General features: G+C 46.8%; 1 protein-coding gene across 3 annotated transcripts in view; it reads left to right on the forward strand.

Moving 5' to 3' along the window:
- SGF29 (SAGA complex associated factor 29) overlaps nt 1-15,329 on the forward strand; it is a 38,152-nt gene that overhangs the window by 15,449 nt on the left and 7,374 nt on the right. The window contains exon 2 of one of the 3 annotated variants that reach the window (XM_024925941.4): nt 11,976-12,065. The exons of 1 other annotated variant lie outside the window; for it this stretch is intronic. In XM_024925941.4, the coding sequence (XP_024781709.1) occupies nt 11,991-12,065 (75 nt within the window). In that variant the 5' untranslated portion in view covers nt 11,976-11,990. The remainder of the gene's footprint in view (nt 1-11,975; nt 12,066-15,329) is intronic. One more of the 3 variants, XM_024925942.4, reaches the window with a different exon arrangement.

The following is a 15,329-nucleotide window of genomic DNA, read 5'->3' on the forward strand; positions in this document are numbered from 1 at the left end:
TAAATAAATAAAGTAAAAGAAAGAAAGAAATAAAAATAAAAGCTTCTTTTCTTTCTTATGTCCTAGTGTTTTGTGGGAGAACTTAAGAGTGATGAAATAGAATATTTGGTGGATGAAGTCACTGAACAAAGTGGTGAGGGGGTGGCATGGCTTCTCTTGATGGCTTATAGTAAAATGTGAGAAGAGAGAAACAAACTAAATACAGAATTTAAAGCCAAAAGGAAAGCAGAACTTAAGCATTTGGAAGATTCTCAGCATGGCCACGTTGTAAAGAATGAAAAAGTAGGCTGGGCACAATGGCTTACGCCTGTAATCCTAGCACTTCAGGAGGTTGAGGCAGGTGGATCACTTGAGCTCAGGAGTTCAAGACCAGCCTGGGCAACATGGTGCAACCCTGTCTCTACAAAAAATTAGCCGGGCATGGTGGCATGTGCCTGTGGTCCCAGCTTCTCAAGAGGCTGAGGTGGGAGGATCACTTGAACCTGGGAGATTGAGGCTGCAGTGAGCTGAAATTGCACCAGTGCACTCCAGCCTGGGTGACAGAGTGAGAGCCTGTCTCAAAAAGAAAAAAAAAGAATAAATGTATTTGGAGAGAATATGAAGGGTGTGGCTAAGCCATCCTTTGATAAGGAGACTAGTATGGATGTGGAAGCCAGGTACTAATCAAGACAATGGAAGGATGACCCCGAAGGCATGTGGGGGCTGTCACCCCCATCACAGGCCCAGAAGGCCAGGGTGTTGGGGGCAGAACCATTTCAAGGCTCTGTTCCTAGCATTCTGGGGCAGTGCTCCTTGGCAGCCCGAGGTAGTTTGGCAGCATCCACATGGTGCTGTCTTTGCTGGTGCACAGAATACACAAGCTGTAGGGGCATGGCTACCCCCACCTAGATTGTAAAGGATGCCCTGAAGAGCCTTGGGCCCAGGCAGAGAACTGACACAGGGTAAGGCCCCTGCAGAAAGTCCCCATTAGGGCATTGCCTAGCAGAGCTATGGGGGTAGGGTTGCCTCTGAGACCCCAGACTGGTAGAGCCACCAGTGTGCAACTCCAGCCTGGGAGAGCCACAGGCATGCAACTCCAACAAGTGAGAGCTGTTGCATGGGCTGTGCCCAGCAAAGCTGTACAGGCAGGGCTGCCCGGAGCCCAGCAACACGTCCCTGCCAGTGTGTCCAGAAGGTAGGAGGACATAGAGTTGAAGAAGGTTGTTCAGAAACCTTGAGATTGAATGGGGTTTGCTCTGTTGGGTTTTGGACTTACCTGGGACCTATTACCCCTTTCTTCTTTGTTGTTTCTCTCTTTTAGAATGTCTGTCCTATGCCTGTCCCACTGTTGTATTTTACAAGCACATAACACGTTTGATTTTACAGGCTCACAGATGGTGGGGAATTTGCCCCAGGATGAATTGTACTTTGAGTCTCACCCATACCTGATTGATTGATTGGTTTTTTTAAATTTTATTTATTTATTTATTTATTTATTTATTTATTTATTTATTTAGAGAGCGAGAGAGTGAGTCTCACTCTGTCACCCAGGCTGGAGTGCACTGGTGGGATCTCGGCTCACTGCAACCTCCGCCTCCCAGGTTCAAGTGATTCTCCTGCCTCAGCTTCCTGAGTAGCTGAATTACAGGTGCCTGCCATCATGCCCAGCTAATTTTTGTATTTTTAGTAGAGACAGGGTTTTGCCATGTTGGCCAGGCTGGTCTTGAACTCCTGACCTCAAGTGATTCGCCCACCTTGGTTTCCCAGAGTGTGGGATTACAGGCATGATACACCACACCCAGCCACCCATATCTGATTTAGATGATAGATGAGACTCTGGACTTTAGACTTTTGAGTTGATGCCAGAATGAGTTTCTATTTGGGGCCATTGGGGTGGACTGAATGTATTTTGCATGTAAAAAGGACATGACTTTTGGGGGTTCAGGAGCCAAATGCTGTGGTCTGACTGTTTGTGTTTCCCTAAAATTCATGTGTTGAAACTTGATCCCCAACATGGTGGGGCCTTTGGGAAGTGATTAGGCCGTGAGGGCTCCACTTTCAAGAATGGGGTTAGCGCCCTTATGAAAGAGGCCTGAGGGACTTGTGTTGCCCCTTCTGCCATGTTGAGAATGCAGTGAGAAGGCGCCATCTTTGAAGCGGAGAGCGATGCCGAATCTACTGGGGCCTGGATCTTGTACTTTCCGGCCTTCAGAACTGTGAGCAATAAATTTCTGTTGTTGGCCAGGCATGGTGGCTCACGCCTGTAATCTCAGCACATTGGGAGGCCGAGGCAGGTGGATCACCTGAGGTCAGGAGTTCGAGACCAGCCTGGCCAACAAAGCAAAACCCCATCTCTACTAAAAATACAAAATTAGCTGGGCGTGGTGGCAGACACCTGTAATCCCAGCTACTTGGGAGGTTGAGGCAGGAGAATCACTTGAACCAGGGAGGTGGAGGTTTCAGTGAGCCAAGATCACGCCACTGCACTTCAGCCTGGCGACACAACTAGACTCCGCCTTAAAAAAAAAAAAAAAAGATTCTGAATCTTTGGGAAGCCCTCTGGGCTGGGGATCGATTTGGGAGTCAGTACCATGTGGTTCATAGTTGATGCGGTAGCTTGCAGAAGCCAAGGAAAGCCTACGCTTTCAAAAAAAGGTTGGAAGAGTCAATGTAAGGAAATCCAAAGTGGACCTAACTGTGGAGATGGGGGTCAGGGAAGGAGAGAGCTGGGGTGTGAAGTAGTGAAAATTAGGAAAGTTCCTGCTAAGTCCCTGACGCTACTAATGAGTGGTGATTGATTGATGAAAGCAGAGATTTCCGTTCTTGTCTGAGAGCTTCTAGTCTGTTGGGGAAGAAAAGATAACACCAATAGCAGCTGGCTAGAAGGCCAGTTTCTTCTTTTTTTATTTTTATTTTTATTTTTATTTTTTGAGACGGAGTCTTGCACTGTTGCCCGGACTGGAGTGCAGTGGCGCGATCTTGGCTCACTGCAAGCTCTGCCTCCCGGGTTCACGCCATTCTCCTGCCTCAGCCTCCCGAGTAGCTGGGACCACAGGCACCCACCACCACGCCCGGCTAATTTTTAGTATTTTTAGTGGAGATGGGGTTTCACTGTGTTAGCCAGGATTGTCTCGATCTCCTGACCTTGTGATCCACCTGCCTCAGCCTCCCTAAGCGCTGGGATTACAGGCATAAGCCACCACGCCCGGCCCTTTTGTATTTTTTTTGAGACGGAGCTCCTGTTGCCCAGGCTGGAGTGCAGTGGCACGATCTCGGCTCACTGCAACATCCGCCTGCTGGGTTCAAGCAGCTCTCCTGCCTCAGCCTCTGAGTAGCTGGGATTACAGGCACCGGCCACCACGCCTGGCTAACTTTTCTATTTTTAGTACATACAGGGTTTCACCATGTTGGCCAGGCTGGTCTCAAACTCCTGACCTCAGGTGATCCGCCTTCCTCGGCTTCCCAAAGTGCTGGTATTACAGGCGTGAGCCACTGCGCCCGGTAGAAGGCCAGTTTCTAAAGGTGTGTTGCAGAGTCCATGTCAGTTCTAGGAAGAATCAAGCAAGAGAAAAGTGTGCTTCTTTAGGACTGGTCAGGCAAGTGCAGCCTTGAGCCAGAAGGGAAAGGGCTTTGCAGGTAGGAGTGGGCTGGCAGCAAGATCGTGTGTCTGAGACAGTGTAGAGGGAACAGGCCAGAAGGAATGTCAGCTGAGCCGGGGAGGTGTCGCTGGGTATGATCCAGTGCTAGAGCCTGTCTCTTGCTGCGCCTGCCTCCTCTCACACAGCCCCCTCTTCTGTCCCTGGCTTCTCAGCATGAAACTCCCCCCAGCCACGTGGTCACATTCCTCCGTGTCACTTTCCTCCATTCAGCACCCCCCATACCCCTTCTTGCTCGCTGGCCTCCCAGCCGTGCTCCCAGACAGAGTAACCTACATTTGCTTCCTGCATTTGCCTCCCACTCCTGTGTGTTGGCTTCTGTGTCTTCCACGGAAAGTGTTTTCCCCAAGGTCCTCAGTGACTTCCTCAGCTTTGGGAGACCCCTCTGAGTCCTCTTCTGTGGCATTTGGTGCTGTTTATCATCCCTTCTGTGACTTTCTTTTGACGGATGTACAGATTGGGAGATGGCACTACACAGCTGGGAAGTGGGGGTGAGGACCTGGGGGGGTGTAAGAGATAGCCAGGCTCCAGCCCAGAGGAGGAGCTGGAGGTGGGTGGCCGGCGAACTGCCAGGAGGGAGGCCCTGAAGCCAGAGGAGAAGGGGGTAGCATCATGTCAAGATCAGTAGGCCACATCGGAAGCAGCAGAGAGGGCCCTCACGCTTCCCCTGCAGGGGCTGTTGACTCTCTTGATGAGAGACTGGTGAGGACAGAGCTAGAGAAGTGGGTTGGAAAGTGAAGTGGGGACAAGGAAGCAGCACCGGATCCCTGCACAATTTAGGGAAGAAGTTTTGCCGTGAAGAGGAACAGAGGTGGGGGCCTCTAAAGGGGTTTGGAAGCTCTTTTGTGTTTTTTCAGGATGAACTCTCCTCAATCATGCTTGTTCACTGGTAGAGGAGAAAGGATTCGCCGACAGTCGGAGGGGAGATGGAGTTCAGAACACAAATGAAGACTGTTTTTTTTCCTCTTTAGGGTGAAGGCAGAGGTGACAGGCATTGCTATACAGAGCTTGTAGTTTTGATGGTGGGAATAAAGTCTCTGGCTTCCCTTCCGAGTGAAGTAGGAACCTCAGATATCAGCTAATAGGACCCAGGCCTGGGTCTGAGGGCAGTATCAAGGATATTGAGGAGAGAGGAGGTTTGAAGTGTGCTAAGGGAAGGCTAACCGGATGACTTGGCCGCGTGGTTGCAGCACCTCTCGCTGTTTGTGACAGTGCTGTGTAAAGTAAAACCCCCTGTCCAGTGGTGGGGCTGTTAATAGGGCTCAGGTGCGGGCATGTGCAAGGCGGGCCATTGGTTTTGTTACGGGTGGAAGGTATCTGAGTTACCAGCAGCAAATCTGTACGGGTTTGCAGCAGTCTAACTTCTTGCCTGTTAAGAATTCGACTCGGGCACGAGGCAGGAAAAGACCGAGGCAAGTTTCAGAGCAGGAGTGGAAGTTCATTAAGAAGCTTTGGAACAGGAAAGAAAGGAGAAGTACACTTGAAGGAGACCCACGTGGGTGCTGAGGTCCAGTGCGGTGTTTAACCTTGATCCTAGGACATTCTAGGACCAAGGCTGGCCCTTTTCCCATGATTCTTCCCTCACGGTGAGCTGCCCGCATGCACAGTGTGCTCCTTACCCTTGGGAGGTGGGCACACACACAGTGTGTAGGAAGTTGTACGGATGCCCATCTGAGGCTTTCTTCCCTGTTCTGGTGATGTGCCCTGGGAGGCCATGCTCTGCCATTTGGTCTCTTAATGTGCATGCTCAGGAAGGTGCGTCTCCTTGGTGTCTGCATTCAATTAACACTTCAGTGCATCAAGTGTGGACCGTCAGGAAATGGCCTCTCCCTGGCACCTAGCGGGTGGGGGAGAGCCCTCTCCTGCCCTGCTCCTGCCTGTCCAACTCCCTATAACAGTTTCAGCCAGGATTCCTGCTTTAGCAGGAGAGAATAACCCTTTCTATGCCAAGCCTCACCTTCCCTGATCTGGCCACTGAGCTTGCATCTTCTGTCCACACCTTCACTTTCTTTGTTATGGCTCACTGGGGTTCTTTCCTTTTTCCTCACTTAGCAGATAGTCTCTAGCCTCATCAGTTCCCAAGACTTTAGCAACAGCCTGCATGCTGATCATGCTCAGATTTATCCACTTCCAATCTGTGATCTAAACTCCACTTTTATTCTTTTGTGTGGTTTTAACTAATGCAACTAGGGAGACTAAAGCAACTTCATCCTGGATTCTAATTCACCGTGTTCACTTCTGATTAATTCCAGTTCTGGAAAGGACTCCAAGATTTCCAGTTTGTCTATTGTTCCTTGTGTAAGAGTACATACTTACCATAAATCCTGCCATGGGGTCACACCATCTTGATGTTATCATACTTCAGTTGTCCAGTGCATCCCTTCTGAACCACCCTTTCCCTATGGTATACAAGCCCTGGGGGTACTGGCACCAGGATCCACCATCTGGCTTCACCACCACCTGAGACACAGATGTAGCTTCTGTTCCTAGGTCTCTAAATGTTTCTAAGGGGATATGTTCTTCTCTATATGACAATGCATTGTGTAAAGCTGTGGTGGTAAAAACAGTGTCGTACATGTGGGACAACACAGATCAATATCACAAGCAGCTAAAAGAAAAAGAAATTGGTCTTCATAAAAATTAAAAACATGTGCTTCCAAGGACACAATTCAAGACAACTGGCTGGACACGGTGGCTCACACCTATAAGCCCAGCACTTTGGGAGGCCAAGGCGGGTGGATCACTTGAGGTTGAGAGTTTGAGACCAGCCTGGTCAACATGATGAAACCCTGTCTCTACTAAAAGAAATACAAAAATTAGCTGGGCTTTGTGGTGCGTGCCTTGTAATCCCAGCTACTCAGGAGGCTGAGGCAGGAAAATTGCTTGAAGCCGGGAGGCAGAGGTTGCAGTGAGCTGAGATTGAGTCACTGCACTCCAGCTTGGGTGGCAGAGTGAGACTCCGTCTCAAAACAAACACGCAAACAAAAAAGACAAATAACCAAACTTTAAAATGGTAATATATACAGATGGCCAACAGCATATGAAAAGATACTCAATGCCATTAACCGTTAGGGACACACAAATCAAAACCACAATGAGACTCTACTTCAGACTCACTAGGATGGCTGTAATCAAAAAGAGAGAGGCCAGGCATGGTGGCTCACACGTGTAATCCCAGCATTTTGGGAGGCCAAGGCAGGAGGATTGGTTGAGCTCAGGAATTCGACACCAGCCTGGGCAACATAGTGTGACCCTGCCTCTGCCAAAAATAAAAATGACAGAGAGAGACAATAGCATGTGTTGGCGCAGATGCAGAGTGGGAATGCACATTGCAGGTGGGAATGTAAAATGGTCACCCAGTTGGAAACAGCATGCAGCTCCTCAGAAGGTTAAACAGAGTTTATGTTTAATACACTTATTAAGATAAACATAGTGTAATACATTAAAAAAAACAGATTATTAATTCTACTCATAGATATGTACCCAGAAATGAAAACATGTCATGAATACAAAGAAGGAAACAACAGACACTGGGCGGGGAGGGTGGGAGGAGGGAGGAGCGGGAAAGATAACCATCGGGTACTGGGCTTAATACCTGGGTGATGAAATTATCTGTACAACAGACCCCCATGACACGTATTTACCTATGCAACAAACCTTCACATGTATCCCCAAAACCTAAAATTAAAATTAAAAAAGAAGGGCCGGGCGCAGTGGCTCACACCTGTAATCCCAGCACTTTGGGAGGTCAAGGCAGGTGGATCACCTAAGGTCAGGAGTTTGAGACCAGCCTGGCCAACGTGGTGAAACCCCATCTCTACTAAAAATACAAAAAGTAGCCAGCGTGGTGATGGGTGCCTGTAATCCCAGCTACTTGGGAGGCTGAGGCAGGAGAATTGCTTGAATGAGAGAGGCAGAGATTGCAGTGAGCCGAGATCACACCACTGCACTCCAAGCTGGGCAACAAGGCTAGAATCTGTCTCAAAAGAGAAAAACAAAGAAAATGTGCCCACACAAAAACTTGTACACAACGCTCATAGCAGCATTATTCATAATAGCCAAAAAAAGACGTAACCCAATGTCCATCAGTTCATGAACTGACATGTAAAATATGATATAGCAAAACAATGGAGTTATTCAGCAATAAAAAGAAAGCACAGGCCTGGCATGGTGGCTCACGCCTGTAATCCCAGCACTTTGGGAGGCCGAGGCAGGTGGATCACCCAAGGTCAGGCGTATCACCCAAGGTCAGGCATTCGAGACCGGCCTGGCTAACATGTCGAAACCCCGTCTCTACTAAGAATACAGAAATTAGCCGGGCGTGGTGGTGGGCACCTATAGTCCCAGCTACTTGGGAGGCAGGAGAAACACTTCAACCCGGGAGGCGGAGGTTGCAGTGAGCCAACATCGTGCCATTGCACTCCAGCCTCGGTGACACAGCGAGACTCTGTCTCATTAAAAAAGAAAAAAAAAAGTGCAGACTACATAAATCTAAAGAGACAGAAAGTAAATTAATATTTGCCTGGGGGTGGGGTGGCCATGTACCATGTATTTAAAGTGTGCAACTCATTGGTTTTTAGTATATTCAGAGTTGTGCAACCATCAGCACAATTTTAGAACATTTTCAACACCTGGCCAAAAAAAAAAACCAAAATCCCATACTCATTAATAGTCGCTGTCCTTTCTCTCCCAACCCTTCCCCACCCAGCTTTCTATGGATTCGGCTATTCTGGATATTTCACGTAAATGGAAACACAATTATGTGGTCTTCTGTGATTGCAGCTTCTTTCACTTAGCATAATGTTTTCAAGGTTCATCCATGTCATAGCGTGTCTCAGTACTTCATTTCTTTTTACTGTCAAGTAATATTCCACTGTATGGATAATATCACACTTTATGCATTCGTATAGTTTCTCTACCTCCTTCCCAACTCTTGTCTCTTTTTTATTGTAGGTGTGAAGTGGTGTCTTCAGTAGTTTTGACTTGCATTTCCCAATGGCTAATGATACGGAGCATCTTGTCATGTGCTTGGTGGTCATTTATATGTCTTCTTTGGAGAACTGTCTATTCAGATCATTTTTGTATATGGGCTGAGATAGGGAACCAGATTCATTCTTTTACATGTGGATATTCAGTTGTCCCAGTACCATTTGTTGAAAAGATTATTCTTTCCCCACTAATTTGTCTTGACGCCCTTGTTGAAAATTAGTCGACCATTTCCGGTTTCTCAGTTCTATTCCATTGAACTAGATGTCTTTGCTTACAACATCTTGATTACTGTAGCTTTCTTTTTTTAAAGTTAAAAAATTTATAAAGTAGAAGTGGGGCTCAGGCTCGTCTCGTGGCCTAGGCTCGTCTGGACCCCTGGCTGCAAGTGATCCTCCCGCCTCAGCCTCCCAAAGTGCTGGGATTACAGGCGTGAGCCTCTGGGGCCTGGCCACAATTGAGTTTTGTTTATTGATCTTGTATCCTGCAACTTTGCTATGAGTTTCTAACCTTGTCTTAGTCCTAATAGTTGTTTAATGGATTCCTTAGGGTTTTCTATATACAAGGTCATATCATCTGCAAATAGAAATAGTTGTACTTCTTCCTTTCCAATCTGGATGCCTTTTATTTCATCTTATTGCCTCATTGCCCTGGCGAGAGCCTCCAGAACAATGTTGACTAGAAATGACAAGGGCCCATGCTCATCTTGTTCCTGACTTAGGGGAAAGCTTTTAATCTTTCACCTTTAAGTCTGATGTTCGTTGTGGGTTTTTCATAGATGCCCTTCATCAGGTTGAGGAGGTTCCCCTCTATTCCTAGTTTGTATGTTATTATACTTTTAAATAGCAGCAGCAGAGCATGTAAGAAGATATGAATAAATACATGGCGAGAGGTTCGCAGTTGATTAAGTGGGGGGAAGAGTTTACTCCATTCATCGTGAATCTGATCTCTGTGAGTAGGAGGATGTGTTAGTTGAACAACTTTAAAAAAAAAAAAAAAAGAGGGCGAGGTGGGTGGATCACGAGGTCAGGAGTTTGAGACCAGCCTGGCCAAGATGGTGAAACCCCATCTCTACTAAAAATACAAAAAATTAGCCAGGCAAGGTGGCGGGTGCCTGTAATCCCACCTACTCTGGAGGCTGAGGCAGGTGAATCGCTTGAACCCAGGATGCCGAGGTTGCAGTGAGCAGAGATCGCATCACTGCACTCTAGCCTGGGCGACAGAGCAAGACTCTATCTCAAAAAATAAATAAATAAAAAATAAAAATAGAGACAGGGTCTTGCTATATTGTCCAGGCTGATCTCGAGCTCCTGGACTCAAACCATCCTCCTACCTTCGCCTCCCAAAGTGCTGGGATTACAGGTGTTAGTCACTGCCCCCAGCTTGAACAAACTTTGTAAGATGCAGGCTATTGTGCAAAATTTTAGCACTGTAAAAAATATCCCCTTATTTTATCAAATATACCTTTATCTTTAGGCATATGTCTATTTTCACCTACTTGTAACTTACACTCTTGATTACTTTTGGTTGTCTTTTTACTCTTGTTCTAATTATCTTTTTTTTTTTTTTTTTGAGACGGAATCTCACTCTGTCGCCAGGCTGGAGTGCAGTGGCGTGATCTCGGCGCACTGCAACCTCCATCTCCCGGGTTCAAGCGATTCTCCTGCCTCAGCTTCCTGAGTAGCTGGGACTACAGGTGCCCACCACCATGCCCAGCTAATTTTTGTATTTTTAGTAGAGACAAGGTTTCACCATGTTGGCCAGGATGGTCTTGATCTCTTGACCTCATGATCTGCCCTCCTCGGCCTCCCAAAGTGCTGGGATTACAGGCATGAGCTACCACGCCCGGCCCTAATTATCTTTTATTGTACAGAAGCATTTTATTTTCATCAGAGTACATTCATCTTGATTGAGATATTTTACAGTAGTTAGTTTCTCTTCCCATGCTGGCTGGGCGTGATGGCTCACGCCTGTAATCCCAGCACTTTGGGAGACTGAAGCAAGCAGATCACCTGAGGTCAGGAGTTTGAGACCAGCCTGGCCAACATGGTGAAACCCCATCTCTACTAAAAATACAAAAATTAGCTGGACATGGTGGCACACACCTGTAATCTCAGCTACTCAGGAGGCTGAGGCAGGAGAATTGCTTGAACCTGGGAGGCAGAGATTGCAGTGAGCCAAGATCACACCACTGCACTCCAGCCTAGGTGACAGGGTAAGACTGCCGTCTCAAAAAAAAAAAATTTTCTTCCCACTATAGTAAGAAAGTAACAGCGTTTTATGACTTGGAAAGTGTCTTCATATAAAATCTTATTTGAATCTCCCAAAATATAGCAGAGATGATCCCCATTTTACAGATTAAAATATGGATACCAGAAATGTTTGAATCATTTGTCAGGATATTGGCAGCAGAGCAGGGGCTAAGGGCATGCTATCTTTTTAAGGCACTTCATATTAATTTTTGTATTTATATACAAAAATTATACACTCCTTGACTCCTTGACTTCGTCGAACATATGACATTCAAACATATCATTAGGGTGGAGGAGAATCCAAGGATAGCTTGCCACTGTATTCATTTCTTATGGCTGCCATAACAAGTTACTGCAAACTGGGTGGCTTAAGACAAGAGAAATTTATTCCATCACAGTTCTAGGGGCCATAATTCCAAAATCAAGATGTTAGCTTGGTTCCAAAGACAAGGGATTGTTGCTTCTTGGAGGCTTAGACGGGGCCGTTACTCCGTGCATCTCTCCCGGCTGGATGGGTGGCTGCCGGCAGTCCTTGGCATCCCCTGGCTTGTAGCTGTCCAAGTCCAGTCGCTGCTTCTGTCTGCACCTGGCTGTGTGTCTGGATTAAGGGCACACCCTATTCCACTATGACTTCATCTTAGTGACATCTTAAATACTTCTCCAAAGATCCTAATTCCAAACAAGGTTACATTACAGGTACCATGGTTAGGACTACAATGTATCTTTTTATTATTATTATCTTTTAAAGGGGATAGGGTGTCACACTGTCATGTAGGCTGGAGTGCTATGGCACGATCGTAGCTCATGCAGCCTCAACCCCCTAGGGCCTAGCGATCCACTCACCTTAGCTTCTCGAATATCTGGGACTACAGATGTGTGCCACTATGCTGGGCTAAGTTTTTAATTTTTTTGTAAAGACGGGGTCTCCGTGTTGCCCAGGCTGGTCTTGAACTCCTGGCCTCAAGCAATCCTCCCGCCTTGGCCTCCCAAAGTGCTGGGATTACAGCATGAGGCTCCAGACCTAATGTATCTTTTGAGGGGGCACAGTTCAGCCCACAGCAGCCACTAACAGAGTTCTCTTCTGTCCTCACTCCCCCACCAGCAGCCCCTGTAGACAATGGCCCTTGTGTCTGCCGATTCCCGCATTGCAGAACTTCTCACAGAGCTCCATCAGCTGATCAAACAAACCCAGGTAAAAAGTCACCACCCTCCATTCCCAGATGGGAACATGGGCTTTGATGCTGAGCCGTGAAGTGGGGGTGGCATTTGTGTTCAGAGAGATTGGACTCGCAGGAACCAAAATGACGTAATAAAAGTGAAAGGAGGGGAATTTGGTGTATGGCTACCATTCCTGTTGGATTTTCTACCATGTACAGGATTTCATGATTCATTTTGTTTGACAGCTATCCTGAGATAGAATTCACATGCCATACAACGCACCCATTTAAAGTGTATAATCCAGTGGTTTTTCGCAGCTCACAAAATTGTGCAACCATTAGCACGATCAATTTGAGAACATTTTTAGCACCCAGCAAAGATGCCCCATATCTTTTCCTTCCACCCTATTAATCCAGGCAAACAAAAACATTCTTTTTTTTTTTTTTTTTGAGACGGAGTCTCACTGTGTCACCTAGGCTGGAGTGCGGTGGCGCGATCTCAGCTCACTGCAAGCTCCGCCTCCTGGGTTCAAGCGATTCTTCTGCCTCAGTCTCCCTAGTAGCTGGGATTACAGGCACACACCACCATGTCCGGCTTAATGTTTTTGTATTTTTAGTAGAGACGGGGTTTTGCCATGTTGACTGTCTCTACTAAAAATACAAAAATTAGCTAGGCTTGGTGGCGGATGCCTATAATCCCAGCTACTGGGGAGGCTGAGGCAGGAGAATCACTTGAACTCCGGAGGCAGAGGTTGCAGTGAGCCGAGATGGCGCCACTGCACTCCAGCCTGGGTGACAAAGCAAGACTCCATCTCAAAAAAAAAAAGCCATTTTTCCCCTATTTGATATCTTTTCTTTCACAGATACAAGGGAGATGCGTATTGGTGCCTGTAGCTCACTGCAGGCTATCGGGCATGCTCCGCCACATTTTGCCCACGATACTCAGGGTTTATAGCTACACAAGGATCAGTTTGCTGGCAGTTGTGCACCACACAGCCAGGAAGGAGTAGATCCCAGAAATTCCTTCCCAAATGGTATTCCTTTTAGACGTAACCTGGAGAGTAAGAGTCAGAAGATGCCGGCACTCATTGCTAAGTGAAAGATGCCAGTCTGAAAGGTTACGTGCTGTCTATTCCAACTGTAAACGAAAAGCAAAACTAGAGAGTGAAAGGATGAGCGATAGCCAGGGCCTTGGGAGAGATAGGATGAAAGGGATGGATAGGTGGAGCACAGAGGATTTTAGGGGGTGGAACTCTTCTGCAGGGTACCATGATGGGGGGCACGCAACATGATGCGTTGTCCAAACCCATAGAACGGCAGAACACACGGAGTAAACCATCATGGGGATGGATGTAGTTAATTATCTAACAGTATTGGCTCATCAGTTGTTACAAACACACCACTCTAATGCAAGATGTTAACAATAGGGGAGACTGCGCAGGGCAGAGCAGGTATACATACAGGAACTCTGTGCCATCAGCTCAGCTTTTCTGTAAACCAAAACTGCTCTAAGAAGAGTTTATCAATAAAATACATTGTAAAATAAAGGAAAAAAGGGCTGGGCGTGGTAACTCATGCCTGTAATCCCAGCATGTTGGGAGGCTGAAGCGGGTGGATCACCTGAGGTCAGGAGTTTGAGACCAGTCTGGCCAAATGGCGAAACTCCATCTCTACTAAAAATTAGCCGGGCGTGGTGGTACCTGCTTGTAATCCCAGCTACTAGGGAGGCTGAGGCAGGAGAATCGCTTGAACCTGGGAAGTGGAGGTTGCAGTGAGCCAAGATCGCACCACTGCACTCCAGCCTGGGCGACAAGAGCAAAACTCCATCTCAAAAAAATAAATAAAGGAAAAAAAAAGATACAGGCAGATTACGCATTCCATTCAGTCATCCACAGTTAGAACAGTTTATCATCATCCCATACAACCAGGGTGTCCCTCAGACAGCTGCTGCCAAGTTCCCAGACTCCCATCTCACCCGTCAGCTTCCAAAAGCAGGCGTGGTCCTGACAGACACAGGGCTTCGCCCTTTCAGGCACCAAGTGTAACTGACCTAAGAGATGGCATTCTCTCTCTCTCAGCCTCTCTTGAGGTATGAGTACAATATTGGATTTCCCTCATTGCATAACCCATTTAATTTGTTCTGTTAACTCGGCTACTATTTCTCCTCTCCATTTGTGATTGGTTTTCACCCAAACTTTTCCACCTTTGTAAGGGATGTTAGCTTTGGCCACTGTACCTGGTCCAGATTGCAGCGGCAGCAGTACTAGTCTAGCAAGTATCCCCCCACAACCCCAATCCATTCCCATTTATATAGGGTGGGGTTACACAGGTATAGACTATTGGCTGTCTTGAGCACTAGGCAGCTAGCTGTGTTCACTGTTAACCTCATTTTGCAGGTTGAGGTAAAGGCGCAACCCACCCATCAGGCACTTAAAAATTCTCACATAAAGGCTAAAAAGCATAGTCATAATTTCTTTCTTAGGATCTGTCTCAGTTTCCAGCATCTGCAGTTGCAGCTCTGCTCCCAGGACGACTGATATGGGAGGAATTGCACCAGCATTCTTCCCCACCCCTTCTTCTCCACATCAATTCATCATACCTGTATGTGTCCATTTCTGGACTCTGAATTCTGTTCTGTTGATCTATATGCCAGTACCACACCATCGTGATTACCGTAGCTTCGTAATAAATTTTGAAATTGGGAAGTATGAGTTCTCCAACTTTTTTTTTCTTTTCCCAAGATTGGGGATAATCTGGGTCCCGTGAATTTCCATATGAATTTTAGGATGAACTTGTCAATTTCTGCAAAGAAGTCAATTAGAATTTTGATGGGGATGGCATTGACTGTATAGATTGATTTGTCTCTTTGATAAAGGACTATCATTAAAGATATCACTTATGATTTAACTTTAATGCCTTCTTTTTTTTTTTTTTTAACAGTCTCACTCTGTCACCCAGGCTGGAGTGCAGTGACATGATCTCAGCTCACTGCAACCTCAGCCTCCCGAGTAGCTAGGACTATACGCACATGCTACAATGCCCGGCTAATTTTTGTATTTTTAGTAGAGGTGGGGTTTCATCATGTTGGCCAGGCTGGTCTTGAACTCCTGATCTCAAGTGATCTGCCCACTTTGGCCTTCCAAAGTGCTGGGATTACAGGCTTAAGCCACTGCACCAGGCCCTTTAAGGCCTTTTATAATGCTTTTGCATTAGTCAAAGGAGAAAATCATCTTGAACTCCTGAATTTGGATTTAGAAAATGAGGGCCATGGCCGGGCGCCCTTGCCTGTAATCCCAGCA

The sequence above is a fragment of the Pan paniscus genome, chromosome 18 (assembly GCF_029289425.2).
Source record: "Pan paniscus chromosome 18, NHGRI_mPanPan1-v2.0_pri, whole genome shotgun sequence".
NCBI classification, from domain to species: domain Eukaryota; kingdom Metazoa; phylum Chordata; class Mammalia; order Primates; family Hominidae; genus Pan; species Pan paniscus.